A 15489-nucleotide genomic window follows, 5' to 3' on the forward strand; every position below is an offset into this window, starting at 1 on the left:
TGCAGTCCTAGTAAAGCTGTAATAGATGTGGTGAATTACAAACAAAATGTTCTTGTTTACATTAGTGTAACTTTAAAACTTCAGCCAAAGACCTTAATAAATGTGCTATTATTCTAAAAATGGAATTGAATGTCTATCCAACATTCAACATAATTAATCTCTAGTGTAACTTCAGTGACTTAACTGGAATTCAGCAGGAATGAACTTGGCCTCCTATGAACAGCTTAGTGTGCATATGTACATATGTGTATGTGTTTCTGTGTGTTTACTTAAATGTTGCACTGGCCTTGCAGTGGGAAAAAGGATGAATTAACCTAGGGGACCCAAAACAACGACCAGAAGAAGCAGGCAAAGCAGCTGAATGCTGTAGCATATGCCTCGTTCAGGCTGCATAACTCATACACAGTAATATTAGCTGCAACAGTTCAGCTCAATAGCAACACCTCATTATTTTATCCCTCAGTATTTATTCCTATGTTTGACGCCTCATGAAATTACTGTTAATGTGTTTATATAAGGGCAGATCTGACACAAGTGGGAAGAATTTAATTTCCCACTCATTCTTTCCTGCTGATGTGTCCTCTTCCCCTGGTAGAAGTGGCAAGTGTAAATAGTTAATTTGCTTCAATTATGAGCCTGTCCTGCTAAATTAGAAGCAGCAGGAATATGAAGAGCTAGAATTATACTTATGAGGCAGCTGACAAATCCTCAGAGCTAACAAAATCAAATCATTTACTCCTCATTGGTGCTCAAAGACCCACTAGATAAAAACTGCAGTTTATTCTCTAACATCTGATGGAACTTGGATTGTGTATTACCAATAGTTAAATAAATTGAAGTCCTCACGCATTAGTGTCAATATTTGTGATGCTGTTACCAATTTTGCTATAACCCACAAGGTTTCAAGCATTTCGGTTTGAGTACTAAAAATAATCCAGAAAAATAACAAAGCATATTTTAAAAGTTTCTCCTTAGGTCACAGGAAAGGTTGAGATGTAGCAGCACATTATCCAGTGCCAGGATGAATCAGGTAGATCAGGAGGAGGGCTACAAGTAGTGCTGGCCAGCACTTCATGTCTTCAGAGCTTCTCTTGAGACATGAGACACCACAAGTCAGATCAAAATGAACCCAAGATCAGTGTTTCAAGAGGCCTCAGCCCTGCGTGGCCTCTGGGGGCACCTAACGAAGCTCCTCCACCCTGCTGGTTTGCAATGTAGTGTTGATGTCCTTTTGCTTGATGCAACAAATGAATTTATCGTGTAAGTGGAAGAGCTATGGTGTTCCCATTGTGTGGCCGTGCCCAGGGTGTGCCCAGTGTCAGGACATCAGACAGTTCAGAGATTGCCGTGTGGATGCTGAAATAACTCCAGAGGATACATAGACCATCAGTTCAAGGTAGTCATTAGCATTTTGAAAACATAAATTTACAGTTTGTTCACTCCTATATATGCTTATATACTCATGCAGGTGTTTGTTTATCTACCTCTTGTTCTTTAGAAAGAGCCTTTTTTTAATTATTATCCCAGTGCTAATGAAGCAGTCTCCAAGGAGTAACTTTGACACACATGTTAAAGGATGAGAATGTACCTTCAGTTCAGTAGATAAACAACCGCACAATGTTTATATTTAGTTTTGTTTTACTTTGCAAATGAGAACAGGAAGCAAAGGCACGTCTGTGTGTCCACGCTGCCAAAGTGAATTACAAGCAAAATGAATTCAGGAATAGGCACAACAGACAGCAACCTTATACCTCCCATCCCAGTTACCTGCACCAGCAAAATCTCTTTCACTGTTGCACCTTAGGCTTGTTTGGGAGATCCAGTGTTTTTCTTGAAAAAATCCTGTATTGGAATTGAATCTGTACCATTTGAAGCTCTGGATGAGCGTGTCAAGAGTTTAAAATAACTAAACCCCACTCTAGTGTCTGTCCCTTCTCCCTTCCTTTGCAAGCAGCTGGACTTACAATGAGCCAGAACACAAATGGGGAATGAATGGGCCACATACACCCAGATACAAACTCATGTCTGTATATACATACATATTCATATGTATGCATAAAAAATTGTATCTTCAAATTGTTCTGTTGCCCTGGATTCCAAACGGCCAGACCTTGAGCCCCTTAACTTCCACTGACTTCAGAAGGGGGCAGTGTTAGGTCCCCTGTTTGCAATGAATTTTTGCTGTGGGACTTCTGGCAGCTGGCACCTCCCTCTCCCACCCAGAGCTGGGCTGAACAAGACCATGCTGTGCCCTTGGGGAGGGCAACCTTCCCTTCTGCCACAAAAATAATAAAATTAATGTAGGTCACCATAGGAACTGCCACATCTTGCTCTGTATAGGGTGATACAGGCTATTGCCTGCTGACCTCCTGCCCATCCCACCTGGCAGTTTGATCTTCCTGCAGCCTCCCAAGAGTGCTGAAGTCATGGGGAACATCAGACACTCCCCTGCCTGGGATGAGTTTCCAATATCCGTTTGCTACATACAACGAACACAGCTTCTAGACAAATACCACACATGGCCTCTGAGTTATGAGCGTTGACTTTAACTGCACTTCACCTTCTTTTGTAATTGGAAGGAGCTAGGCCAAAAGAACTGTGGATTCCAAGTACTGCCACAGCAACGTACATAAATAGTAGCCTTAATTTTCTACTTGTTCTTCTTCCCCACCCTTTATCCATACATTCGAGCTCAATAGGAATATGGCTTTAAATCATTTGCATACAAAACTGGATTTAGGCCCAATTATTATGCTTCATTCAGGCTCTCATCCTTAATTTTAAAAAAAGATAAAAAAAAATAAGAATGTCAGCAAGTGCAAATAATCAGCAAATAAATTATCGGTTTAATGTCGTTTGGTTTGTACCCAACTGTCATCTGACATGCTTCGGATAAAATGCACAGTTGCCTTCCTGTAAGCTGCAAGCATCAAGCCTATAAGGTCAAATTTAGGCATGGTGCAAATGACTGCAATTTCCAGTGATCTGTGTTGAGTCTCACTGTTTGTGCTAGAGCTGAATTGGCCTGTGATCTTTCCCCTGCATGCTAGTAAGACTGAATTCTTTCCCCTAAGCCTCTAATATGTCATCAGTGTCTTTTTCATGCTCTACAGTCAAAGAGACTGCTGAGCCATATAACTAGCCCTGGGCCTCTTTCTGTTACTGTATGTACCTAGATTAAAAATCAAATGGTAACATATTTCAGTATCCATTAAGCAATTCAGAGGATTTTTTTTTTTCTGACTGCTGTGGGAATATCTCTTTCCGTATTTTAGATGAGTGTGTGCAGCTCTAGGTGCCTTTGCTGCAAAATCAGAAGATTAAAAGTAGAGATATATTTCCCACTTGGAAAAAATACAAGTTCTCTCTATGAGCCTAGGTATGTCGGGCCAGGAATGACAATCTGAATGTGGAATTTAATTATGGATTGAAGCCTACTGTATTTTATCAGATGCCATTCCTGTAACTGTAGCCTGTGAAAGTGATTCTCCCATGGGTAATAACACTGTGGAGACCAAAAAGACAAAATGAGTCATGCTGCTTTCTGATTTGCTATTTTTGCATATACTGTTTTGGAGGAGTTATGGAACACTTCCATCAAAACAAATGTGGGCACCTTTACGTAATTTTAAAAAGACAAATATAACATGCTTGCAAGTGTCAGCTCTGAGGAGACGTACACAAGATAAACTGAAAACTTCTTACTCATCTGAAATTACTCTTACTGAAATTCTTACTCATCCTTTTGCCAACTATTTAGGCAAAGCCAGGGACGCAGTATGATTCTTCGTAATGTGCTCTGTCAGCTTGGAGACACAAAGGTTTTTTAGACTACCATGAGGCACAAATTATGAAACACATTTCTCTCTGAAGAGCATCAGTTTAGCTCGCTGTCTTCAAGCCTTTGGCATCAAAGGGGACTGTAGTCAGTGGTGCCTTATTCCATTAGCACCTGATATTCAAAACTGAGGATATTTTCAGATTTCTGAGTGCCTATTTTGACTCTTGTGATGGTGACTGGGGTAATTGAGAGCTCTTCCCTTAAAGGAACAAGTGTGCAAGCCACACTTGACAGGGTAGGAGTCCTGCTGTGTAGCATGGTGTGGCGTGTTGATAATCCTCCACAAGCAATTTAAGAGAAGATGCATTCCAAAGAGATGACTAACCAGAATAAGAATTTGGCTCAAGGCTTTACGGGTATATTTTAGTTATATATATCAGGGATGAGTTTCATATTATCCAACACGTAGAATGGCATAGGAGACAGAAAGCCTGCCTCAAGGAATTTATGATCCAAGAAGACAAGAAATAAGGAGTAGTTAAAATATATAAAGTAAAACATGACCAGAAGTTGACATCATAAAACAGAAGCGCAGCTATTTTACTGTGGGTTTAATTTGGCAAATCTAGTATTTACGAGTGCTTGTGGCTAACCATATAACCCACAACTCCTCTATTTCCAAATGAAATTCTGGGGCAGTCAGTTAAGGATGTATATTGTTATCATTAAAAAGAGTTCAGCCCTTGACATAGGCTGCTACAGCACTCATAGCCCACGTGTATGGTCAGCCCAGGGAACCTGAGCTAAAAGCTGCCGTTGCAATGTTTTGTGGGCTGGTACCAGACTGTTTCATTACCAGTGAGAGAGCTCAGGGCATTCATTTTCTCCAGAGGCCTGATTGACTTGCTATCTATCTTATATACATATATGCATGATGTAAAGTTTCATACTTGTTCCTTTTCGGAGTATTATTTCCCTTACTTACAAGTGTAAGAGGACTTGAAGCTTCCTTACTGGGTGCCCTTTGGAAATGTAATTAAGTAGTAAACTAAGAACCTGTGCATTATGCTGTGTAAATCTGCATTCATAAAGCACAGTAGGAAGCCATCCGCTTCCATTTGTAGACAAATGAATGTAATCTTGGTGTTTTGGGGTTTCTGTAACAAGCTGAAAAGAATAAGAACAAATTAAGCTGACCTATCCTGCATATACAGAAATGGTGGTTTTTTTCTGCCAACATTCAATTTCCACAACTGGGACAATATAGGATATAAAATACTGTGTAAGGAAACAAATCTGCTGCTGGATCAGAATTGGCCTTTACTGCTTGAATGACAATCAGTTGACATTCAATTATCATGTTAATTGAATTAAAGCAAGCTAGAAATGACTTAATTCCATAAGTATATACTCCTGTCAAGTTACTTATTTAATAATTGTTGCTTGCTTGATGGAGGAGAGGAAAATGACCTTACAATAGATTTCTGAGATGTTAAAAATAAAATTAAATATTACCACTATGCGCTATAGATAAGCAACAGAACAGAAGGCTGCTTCTTTTTACAGTGAAAATGTTAAACCTGTTATTGGAAATGTTGTGTTTCATAATTTGTCACTGTCTTAACCATGAAACTCATAAGAGCTTCAGCCATTTCCTAGAGCACACTTGAATGATGACGCAAGCCTTTTTCCTCGCCAAAAGTGCTGCAAGGATGCTCTGTTATAGTTACTACTACACAAAACTATTTAAGCCTGAGGGCTAAAAATTCTCACAGCTGCAAAAAAAAAGAGATTGGGAGGGGGGCAGCTGACTTGCTCGACTTGCTCATACCTGTTTCAGGCACTGCTACCAATGCGGAGAATGCTCCACGCTTGCCCTGACTTCATAAGCCCCCAGTACAAGTCCAGTCTAGCACAATGTCAGTGAACTGGTACCCACCACCAGGCCCACATTCATTTGCCTACAGAGAAAAATACTGACAGCCAGACCTTGTTGTTACTCATGAAAATTAACAACTTCCCGCATAGGGAGGGCTTACCCTAATTTTTAGTATAAGCCAGGGAAAATCAGAATTTCCAGAACTAGCATGAGGATCATGAAGGCGCTTGTATGTCGACCTAAGGCGTAGGCATCTTCAAAAGAACCACAAACAGTGAAAGCTCCAGCTGTTGTCCTCAGAGGACATGCCAATGTCCTTGCAAGGGCAAAGTGGGATGAGATGATGACTCTCCAGTCAAGACAGCCTATGGGGACTTTTCTGGCCTATGCAAAACATAAAAGCAGTCTAGGGTCGTAAAAACCCTTTCCCCATCCAGTAAGGACTTTTTCCACTATAATGGCTTTCTATTATATGGTTAATATTTATATTACCATGGAAGACATTATTGTTCATGTGATTATTATTGGCTTACCAGAAGAACCAAGAAAAGAGGGCAAGGCAATGTGTACCCTGAACATGGTAGATATATAGGTAGGAGATAATTAAATAACAGCTGTATGATGATGTTCTATGAAGTACTGATGTTTTAGATGGAGATTTACAGAATTGTTATTAGCTTCATATTATTGAGTTAACCTTGTGCGGTATGACTATTTCAGGGAAAAGTCAGGTCCCAGAGGACTCTTTCAATATGCTGTGACTGTGAGAGCACAGCAGGAGTATATATCTTTTGTATTTGTATAATGCAAAATAAAACCCAATGTGGAAACAGTAGATGCATGATCTTTTGAAGACCATTATTCTCTGTAAAATTCTTTGTTCAACTCGGTTTTTTAAACTAGCTATCAGAATGATGCAGAGGCATTGCAATGTACAAAGTGATATAACTTAGTCTTTGTTCTGTAGGTCAAGCTAAATTCATTTTAGCAGCTAGGAAAAGATTGTTGACTAATTTTTTATTCATTTTCAAAACAAGCAGTACATTTCCCTGATAATCACAAGTGATTAAAACTTAAAAAGCAAATTGCTAGCTTTTTTTTTTTCACAAAACAGTAGATCAGCCAACACTATGTATTTATCTTAATCTGGAGAAATTACAAGGGTGCACAGATACAGTTGCACGGTTAAAAACAATCTTTTTTCCTCTCTGTCTTCATATTTACAGTTTTAGAGGCTGAAGACTTCTCTGTTTCAATCATGATCTTTTGCTTCCCTGGGAAGTAAAAGCTTTAATCCTTTTAGGCAGCCTCTGAGTTTTGTCAGTCTGTATCTGTTTTGTCTTTGAAAGCAAAGCCTCACTGTAATAAAAAAAAGTTTCACAAGCACATTCTTTATAAAAATGGCGATGCATTGGATCCTTCCAGCTTGCCACCACTCTTATGTCTGTAACTGTATTGTCCTCTGTGTGTCCTCTCCATTGTGGGACTGCTGGTTCTAGTAAGAGCACTGGAAGATCAAAAGAGGTCAGTTTAAATTTATCCTTCTGGGGAGGAGATGTGTGGTTTTCAGTTGTGGGATTCAGAATACCCCCAAATTGTACAAATAGTTTGCCTATCTTTTACCTTTTAATCGATATCCCAGACAGCTAGGCAGGGTGGAGTGGAAGAGGGAAGGTGGCTACTCCTTACTCTTTTCATGGAGGCTTTCCTCAGGTGTCTCGGTTGTGCACTTGGCTGAAGAAGTGCACAGCAGACACTCAAAGCTTCAGTTCCGTTTTGTGTAATATTGTGAATCCTGAACATCCACGAACACATGAATTAGCCAACCTCTGATATGTGACTTAAAATTTGTGAAATATAACAGCAATAAAGAAGTAAATTTTCTTTCCTTTCACTTGTCTCCCTTACTTTTTAATCTTCCATTTAGATGTTTTTTAAGCTTTTCCCTGCAACATGGAGATCTAGAAGTCAATCCTGCTTAGTTACATGAAGCTAAGATGCTTGCATGACTCCTAAACCTACCCTTTCAGAAAAAAACTTGAAGTAGGGAGAAGCTCAAGATAATACTTAAAGAGAAATGGTGACTTGTTCCCTTATCTGTCACTGACATGGCTAACAGCAAGTCATTGTCTAGGCTTCATGAGCCGGGAACTGGTTTTCATCTTGAAAACTTTCAGCTTTAAATATCTACCTATGCTTTTCTAGCATCATGTTACTGTAGTGCTATGAGGTCCTTCCTAACCCTGAAGATAATCTTTTCTCTTAAAATTTGGGCAAAATTCAAGTGTTTCTGCAGGCTCTTTAATTTATTATGAGATTGTGCACATGCTGCATTTAAAATAATTTGGTGACTTGAGAGAAATGTACGGAAATAGATCCATGGTCCTGAGAAGTTAATTAGACTGATATGGGATAAAGACTGGAATAATGACTAACATTTATTATCCTTAGCAGCTTCATGAAGCTTCTTTGACTGCCTCAATAGTTTATCCAGGGGAGAAAAAGCCTCTTGGCTTATCTATGTGGTGCTGTCATCTTCTCCTTCATTTAGCTCAAATGTCATCCCGCACGTTCTCGTCTTCCCCAAGGGGTTTTAACTCATCTCAAAAGTGGAAGCCAGTGGAGAGGCCCACATCTGCCTTCCCCTGTCCCTAAAGTTCCCATTTGCAATTACACTCTGAACTTCAAATTGAACAATTAAACTTAATATGCTATGAGGGATATTGTTTTTTTAGCACTGCTGGGCAGTTAAAGGGTGTTTCACAGTTGCACCAATATTTTCTTTAAAATATTTGATGTTTATTATTTTACTCTTTAGGCAATATGAGGAGGAAAGGCTGTTTACTTAGAAAGACTTTATGAAGATGCATGAGACGCACTGGTGGTATGTAAAAACAAAACCAGATTAATTTACCAATGTGACACTCTTTGTTTTTAGGTATACAAAAAGAAAACTGAAGCTGCCAAGAAGGAATATCTGAAGCAGTTAGCTGCCTACAGAGCAAGCCTTGTATCCAAGGTAACACATAATGTATATACGTACACATATAAATATGGTGTCATATTGCAAACCATTTTCAGTGCTTATATGGTGCTGAGCACCATAATATTTAGTGCAAATAGCCTGGTTTGTTATCTCCTTAAACTTAGGTTTAGGGTGCAAATGCTCAGTAAACAAAATCATCTCTCCATGAAAAGATATTTTTTCCTTTCTGGCCATAAAGACAGCACTTGTCTAGGCTCTGCGTATAATCACAGTTCATCACATGAAAGAGACATTGGTAAAAAGACTTCAATATAACAAACATGCCATGCCAGGCAATCATCATTCTGCCTATAAAGGAAAAAAAAAAATGTAATACAGAAAATACCTGGTTTTATTTCAGGTACTTATTTTTTTTTTTAAAGTATTGGTTTTTATCTTGCAGTCACTGTACAGAAAAAGTCAAGCTCAGCTGACATAGCAAATTATCATCAGAAAATGTGAATTTTGATTTTACATCCAGCAAGCGATACATGTGAGCACAACAAAGGTCACTGTAAGGCTCTTAGAGTGGAACACACCAGTATATCCCAAATATTGTATCTATTTGTACACATTTTCAGGGGACGCCTATACAATTAGCCATACAAGGGCCTTCTGTGTACATTTCTACATTATCTTAGTGTTTGGTCAGTATTTGTTCTGAATTTAAGTCTGAAATATGAGTGTTATCTCATTCATTTTGGGGAGTTGCGTCATGCATTTTAATTTTATAGCTACCACTATAAATACTAATGCACTTAGTTGAGGTGATTTACAAGATACCTTTAATTTCTGTCTTAGGGCTGTTTGGTTCTAGAAATACTCATTGCCTTCAGAAAGCATACCATGTGCTCACAAACAACTTTTTTTAAATAACCTGCTTATTGATAAAAGACCAAAGCTCAAAATATTCCAATAGGTTTTGGAGCAATGCATGAAGCCAGCTTTTCACTTGTGAAAATAACTTGGATTACGTTATTCAGCACATCATAGACTGTTTACATAACATGCTATATATAGCTTATTTTTGAAATGGCGCATATAAAAAAGTGAGATTTTTATTTCAGTTTGGTTTTTTTTGAAAGATAAGTGTATTATGGCATTTTCTGGGGTTTGCTTTTAGGAAAAAAGTGAAAGATTGTTGTTAAGTTCAGTGCATGAAGTGCATATATTTAAATTTGTTGTTAGTCAGAAAAGCACTGGAGCATTTTCTTAACTTTTAAGCAATTATTTAAATTCTGTCCATAATGTAATGTTTTCCTTTACTGTGAAAAGTATCAAAATATAAACTTAATGAAGCTATGCACCAATTGCTTACTGTCATGAATACAATGAATCCAACAGAGCTGGCATATAACTAAAGCGAGTACAGTTTGGAATCACAGAATCACAAAATCTTTTGAGTTGGAAAGGACTTTAAAGATCACCTAGTTCCAATCCCCACACCATGTGCAAGGACACCTCCCACTAGATCAGGCTGCCCAAGGCCCCATCCAACCCTGACTTGAACACCTCCAGGGATGGGGCACAACTTCCCTGGGCAACCTGTGCCAGAGCCTCACCACTCTCATGGTGAAGGAATTCTTCCTTACGTCAAGCCTAAATCTGCCCCTCTCCAGTTTGTGCCCATTGAGCCTAGTCCTACCACTACAAGCCTTTTTAAACAGTCACCTGAGCTTTCTTGTAGGCCCCCTTCAGGTACTGGAAGGTTGCTATAAGATCTCCTCAGAAACTTCTCCAGGCTGAACAACCTCAACCCTCTCAGCCTCAGATCATCTTTGTAGCCCTCCTCTGGACCCATTCCAACAGTTCCATGACCTTCTTATATTGAGAATTCCAGAACTAGGGTGTCACAAGAGAGGAATAGAGGGGCAGAATCACCTCCCTCAACCTGCTGGCCATGCTTCTTTTGATGCAGCCCAGGATACAGTTGGCCTTCTGGGCTGCGAGCGCACATTGCCGGCTCATGTCGAGCTTCTCATCGACCAGCATCCCCAAGTTCTTCTCTGCAGGGCAGCTCTCAACCACATCATCCCCCATCGTGTACTGAAATCAGGGCTTGCCCCGATCCAGGTGCAGGACCTTACACTTGGCCTTGTTGAACCTCATGAGGTCCACACAGGCCCACTTCTCCAGTCTGTCCACGTACCTCTGGATGACATCCCGTCCTTCCAGTATGGTAACTGCACCACTCAGCTTGGTGTCATCCGCAAACTTGCTGAGGGTGCACTCAATCTCGCTGTCTATATCATTGATGAAGATATTAAACAGCACTGGTCCCAGTACAGGCCCCTGAGGGACACTACTCGTAACGGATTTCCATCTGGGCTTTGAGCCATTGACCACTACTTTCTGAATATGACCATCCAACAAATTTCTTATCCACTGTACCGTCCACCCATCAAATCCATATCTCTCCAATTTACAGAGAAGGATGTTTTGGGGGACCGTATCAAAGGCTTTACAGAAGTCTAGATAGATCACATCTGTCGGTTTACCCATGTCCACTGCTGTGGTTACCCTATCATAGAAAGCCACTAAGTTGGTCGTACAGGATTTGCCCCTGGTGAAGCCATGCTGGCTGCCTTTAGTCACCTCCTCATCCTCCATGTGCTTTAGCATGTCTTTTAGGAGGATCTTTTCCACAATCTTCCCAGGCACAGAGGTGAGGCTGACAGGTTGGTAATTCCCGGGGATGTCTTCTCTACCCTTTTTAAAAATGGGCACAATGTTATCCTTCTTCCAATCACCAGGGACTTCTGCTGATTGTCATGCCTTTTCAAATATATATTGTTCTTGAATTTGAGCAGCAAGTCTCAACTCAGCCATGCTGATCTCTTCCCTTCCCTGCCTAATTTCCTACATATGGAGACTGAGCACTCTTGTGCCTCATGGAAAGCATTCTTAAATATTTGTCAGCTCTGTTCTGCTCTCTTGTGTCCAAGGACCGTGTCCCAGGGTGTCCTACTGAGTAACTCCTTGAAGAGCTGGAATTTTGCTTTCCTGAAATTTAGGGTCCTGACTACACTCCTCACTTGCCCCCTATCACTAAGGACCTTGAACTCCATCAGTGCATGATCACTGCAGCCCAGGCTGCCTCCAATCCTAATGTCACTGAAGAGTTCACTTGTATTAGTGACCATTACATCCAGTATTGCATCCCCTCGGGTGGGGGTCTCTATTAGCTGGATTAAGAAATTATCCTCAATGCACTCCAGGCGTCTCCTGGATTGCCTACAGCCTGCTGTGCTACTTCTCCAGCTTATGTCAGTTTGGTTGAAGTCCCTGAGTAGGATGAGAGCTTGTGAGCATGAAGCTTCCTGTAGCTGGAGGAAGAAGGCTTCATCAGCTGGCTCTTCTTGATCAGATGGCTTGTAGTAAACACCAACCACAAGGTTCCTGTTGGTTCCTCGGTCTTTTATCCTGACCCACAAGCTTTCAACCTGTTCCTGGCTACTCTTCAATTATAGCTCTTCACATTCTATCCCCTTCCTGACATAGAGGGCAACACCTCAATCCCTCCTTCCCGGTCTGTCCCTTCTGAAAAGCCTGTAGCCATTGCTAGCCACACTCCAGTCACTGGATTCGTCCCACCAAGTTTCAGTGATGGCAAGTAGATCATAGCTTTCTAGTAGCACAGTAGCTTCCAGCTCCTCGTTTGTTGCCCAAGCTTTGTGTGTTTGTATAGAGGCACTTCAGCTGGGCTGCTGGACATGTTGCCTTCTTAGTGGGCCCCTTATTACCTATTAGGTGTTTCATAGAAGTTGCCTCCCTGATACTTACTACCTCAAGAGCCTCCTACTCATCTCCACAGGACTTGAGCCGTGCCATGGCATCCCCAGCATGCCCCTGGACCCATACCAGCACCCTATTCCTCCAACCATTGTCTGTCCTCCCACCACTTGTCATAGGCTAGCCTGATATGACCCCCTACCCCTTCACATCTAGTTTAAAGCCCACTCTACAAGCCCTGCAAGCTCCTGGGCAAAGACCCTCCTTCCCCTCTGAGAAAGGTGGCTCCCATCCGATACCTGTAGTCTTGGTGCTGTATAGCCTATCCCATTGTCGAAAAAACCAAAGTTGTTGCAGTGACACCAGCCATGGAGCCATGTATTAATAGACTGGTCCCATCTGACCTGTACAATGTCACCACCCGTAACTGGAAGGAGGAAGGAAAAAAAACACTCGGTCCCCAGATTCCCTCACTAGCCATTCCAAGGCCCTAAAATCTCTTTTAATTCCCCTTGGGCTACGTACTGTGGCTTAGTCACCTCTCACATGGAGCAGCAGTAATGGATAGTAATCTGATGGCCTCACCAGGTTGGGAAGTTTCCTAGCAATATCCCTTACCTGGGCTCCTGGAAGGCAGCAGACTTCTCTGTGACTGGGGTCTGCTTGCCATATGGTATCCTCGGTCCCCCTCAGTAGAGAGTCTCCTACAACTATGATTCTCCTTTCCATCCTTGTGGCAACTGTGGTAATACAGCGTGTGTGCCATTGCGGTCTCTGCCCTTGCTCTGATGTAGGTGCATCATCCCCCACGTTTTCTTCTGGTCCATCCTCTACGTCAAGAGCCTCAAATCTGTTGTAGAGAGACACCTGAGGAGGTGTCGGCAAGGAGGGGGTTGGTTTTCTGTCCCGTTGGTGGACATAAGGAAGGAAAATATCCAGATGTAATATTATATATTTTAAATTATCATTATTAAATACTTATGTGGCACCAGAAGAGTTCTTTAGACAACCATGTAAAGCATGAAGGAATATATATGTAATACATTATTAGATTGTTCAGAGTCCATCTGGTGTTTTATGTCAATGTGTTATATTATCACCCATAAAAAGTAATTCTAGAGAATATTATTAAGAATCCAAGATCACATTCTCAAAAGTTAAGACATGCCAAAATAAACATACCTTTTCCAAAAATGCTTTAATATTAATGATTTGCTCACATTGTGTGTTTTAGACATTATACTGCACTCTGTATAGATATCTAATATGAATATTTTCAGACATTGTTATTTGACAAAATCATAACTGAAAAGAGTGGAAGTGACACCAGCAATAGGATTGCCAGCCCATCTCTACTATCCTTCTTAATGTTTTACTGGTGTCTTTATAAAATAGGGCTACCACCCCATTAATAAAGAGAACATATGATTGTGTAAATATGCCAGTCATGCATTAATCCCCATTTAATTTTTCAGTTTATTTCCTCTATTTTCTCCTTTTTTATAATGTTTGAAATTAATGGGGTTGTTCTTGAGTTTGTTCATGTGTGTAGGAATTGATATGTAAAGCAAAAATCACATTACAAAGCATTATATATTCTGCTATGGAGATTGCCATATTGCTTATAGTACTGACTAAGCCTTTGCATTGTAAACAAGCATCTTTATATTTGCCCTTAGTTGCAACTTTTAGTACTATTCAGGTCCAGAAATGCAGTCTCTGGTATCTGGTAATTTGTACAGCATCACATAAAATGCTGTGAATTGCAATTTTACTTTTTCATAAAACAAGCACTTTTTCTAGCTTAACCAGCCTTTTTTTCTGGCTGACATTAAGGTTTTTGCTGCACCTTTCAAATATATATATTTAATATAGACCTATATGGGTAAACGTTAAATACTTTCATATGTTACATGTGTAGATTTATGTATATTTATATAACAACATATGCATATTATGTTTTTAACATGAAAAATATATATGTGTATATAAATTTTATATATATATGTACGTTAGTTACAGCAGTACTATTTTAACTGTTTGAATAGTACATGGAAGATTTCGCTCAACTTTAGGTTTCATGTAGACATATTTTAGCAGCTATGGCTGAAGCTATAACCTCTCAGCAAGGAGAATATTATTCAAATTCAACATATGCAAAGGTATTCAAAACTCTGATGTTGTATCTAAGGCAAAGTGGTGTCCTTACTTGAAATTGGAGAAGTACATACAATGTTTCTCAGCTTTGAGGCCAATGCAAATCCTTTGGACATTTAGAATTTCTTCTCGATATGGGCAGAAAGAATTTTCCAAGCCCACCACCTTGCAATTATATTTCATAAAAAAAATAAAGGTCCTATCTAGTAAGACTGACATTGCCTTAATGCTATTAGCACAGCAATTTGTAACCGGAGAGTTTCCATGCCCCCAAAATATCTGTGTTACATGTGCAGCATTGACTGTAATGTAATATAATTGTCTAGCCTAAAGAATTATAGTCTTTTGAGACTGCAGTGAATACACATAAAGTTTCAGCTTCTAGTAGAAAGCAAAATGGAGACCATGTGAAGAAAAATAAAACAAACAAACAAACAAAACCCCCCCAAAAAAACAGACTCAAATAGTAAGCTCTGTGTTTCCTGTCTCATATGTGCGTGTGGTGAAAGCACTTACCTAATGTATAAAAAGGCAAAAAAAAAAGCTTTCACAGAACACGCATCTCCCCACTCCTGAGTAAATGCAGATGTGCAGGTATGTTCTCTCCATGATTTGTGCATTCTTTTCTGCATTGTGGCCAAGCTTCAGATGTAGGGGAGCACCGTATCCTACCTTATGCTCCCTGAAATAAGCAGCTGCTGGAGTTTAGGATGTTTCTTTTGGAAATAAATTCTGAATATCTTTTGGCAGAGCAGACGACTGAATTGTTGTGTCTTCTGGTCAGTGCTGGCAGAAAGGCACCTGATCTCTGCTTTTTGAGACAACAGATTCCTGTATCTGGCCTCAGTCCATGCAGATGTTTTGGAATTTCATAAAACAGTTCAGGCTGTTCTTACTAGAAGCATCATAGAAAAA

General features: G+C 40.1%; 1 protein-coding gene across 4 annotated transcripts in view; it reads left to right on the forward strand.

Moving 5' to 3' along the window:
- Positions 1-15489, forward strand: part of TOX (thymocyte selection associated high mobility group box) — a 228668-nt gene that overhangs the window by 192807 nt on the left and 20372 nt on the right. For all 4 annotated transcript variants that reach the window (XM_009563281.2, XM_054060531.1, XM_054060532.1 and 1 more), the window contains one exon: positions 8599-8679. In XM_009563281.2, coding sequence (XP_009561576.1) covers positions 8599-8679 — 81 coding nt within the window. The remainder of the gene's footprint in view (positions 1-8598; positions 8680-15489) is intronic.

The sequence above is a fragment of the Cuculus canorus genome, chromosome 2 (assembly GCF_017976375.1).
Source record: "Cuculus canorus isolate bCucCan1 chromosome 2, bCucCan1.pri, whole genome shotgun sequence".
NCBI classification, from domain to species: domain Eukaryota; kingdom Metazoa; phylum Chordata; class Aves; order Cuculiformes; family Cuculidae; genus Cuculus; species Cuculus canorus.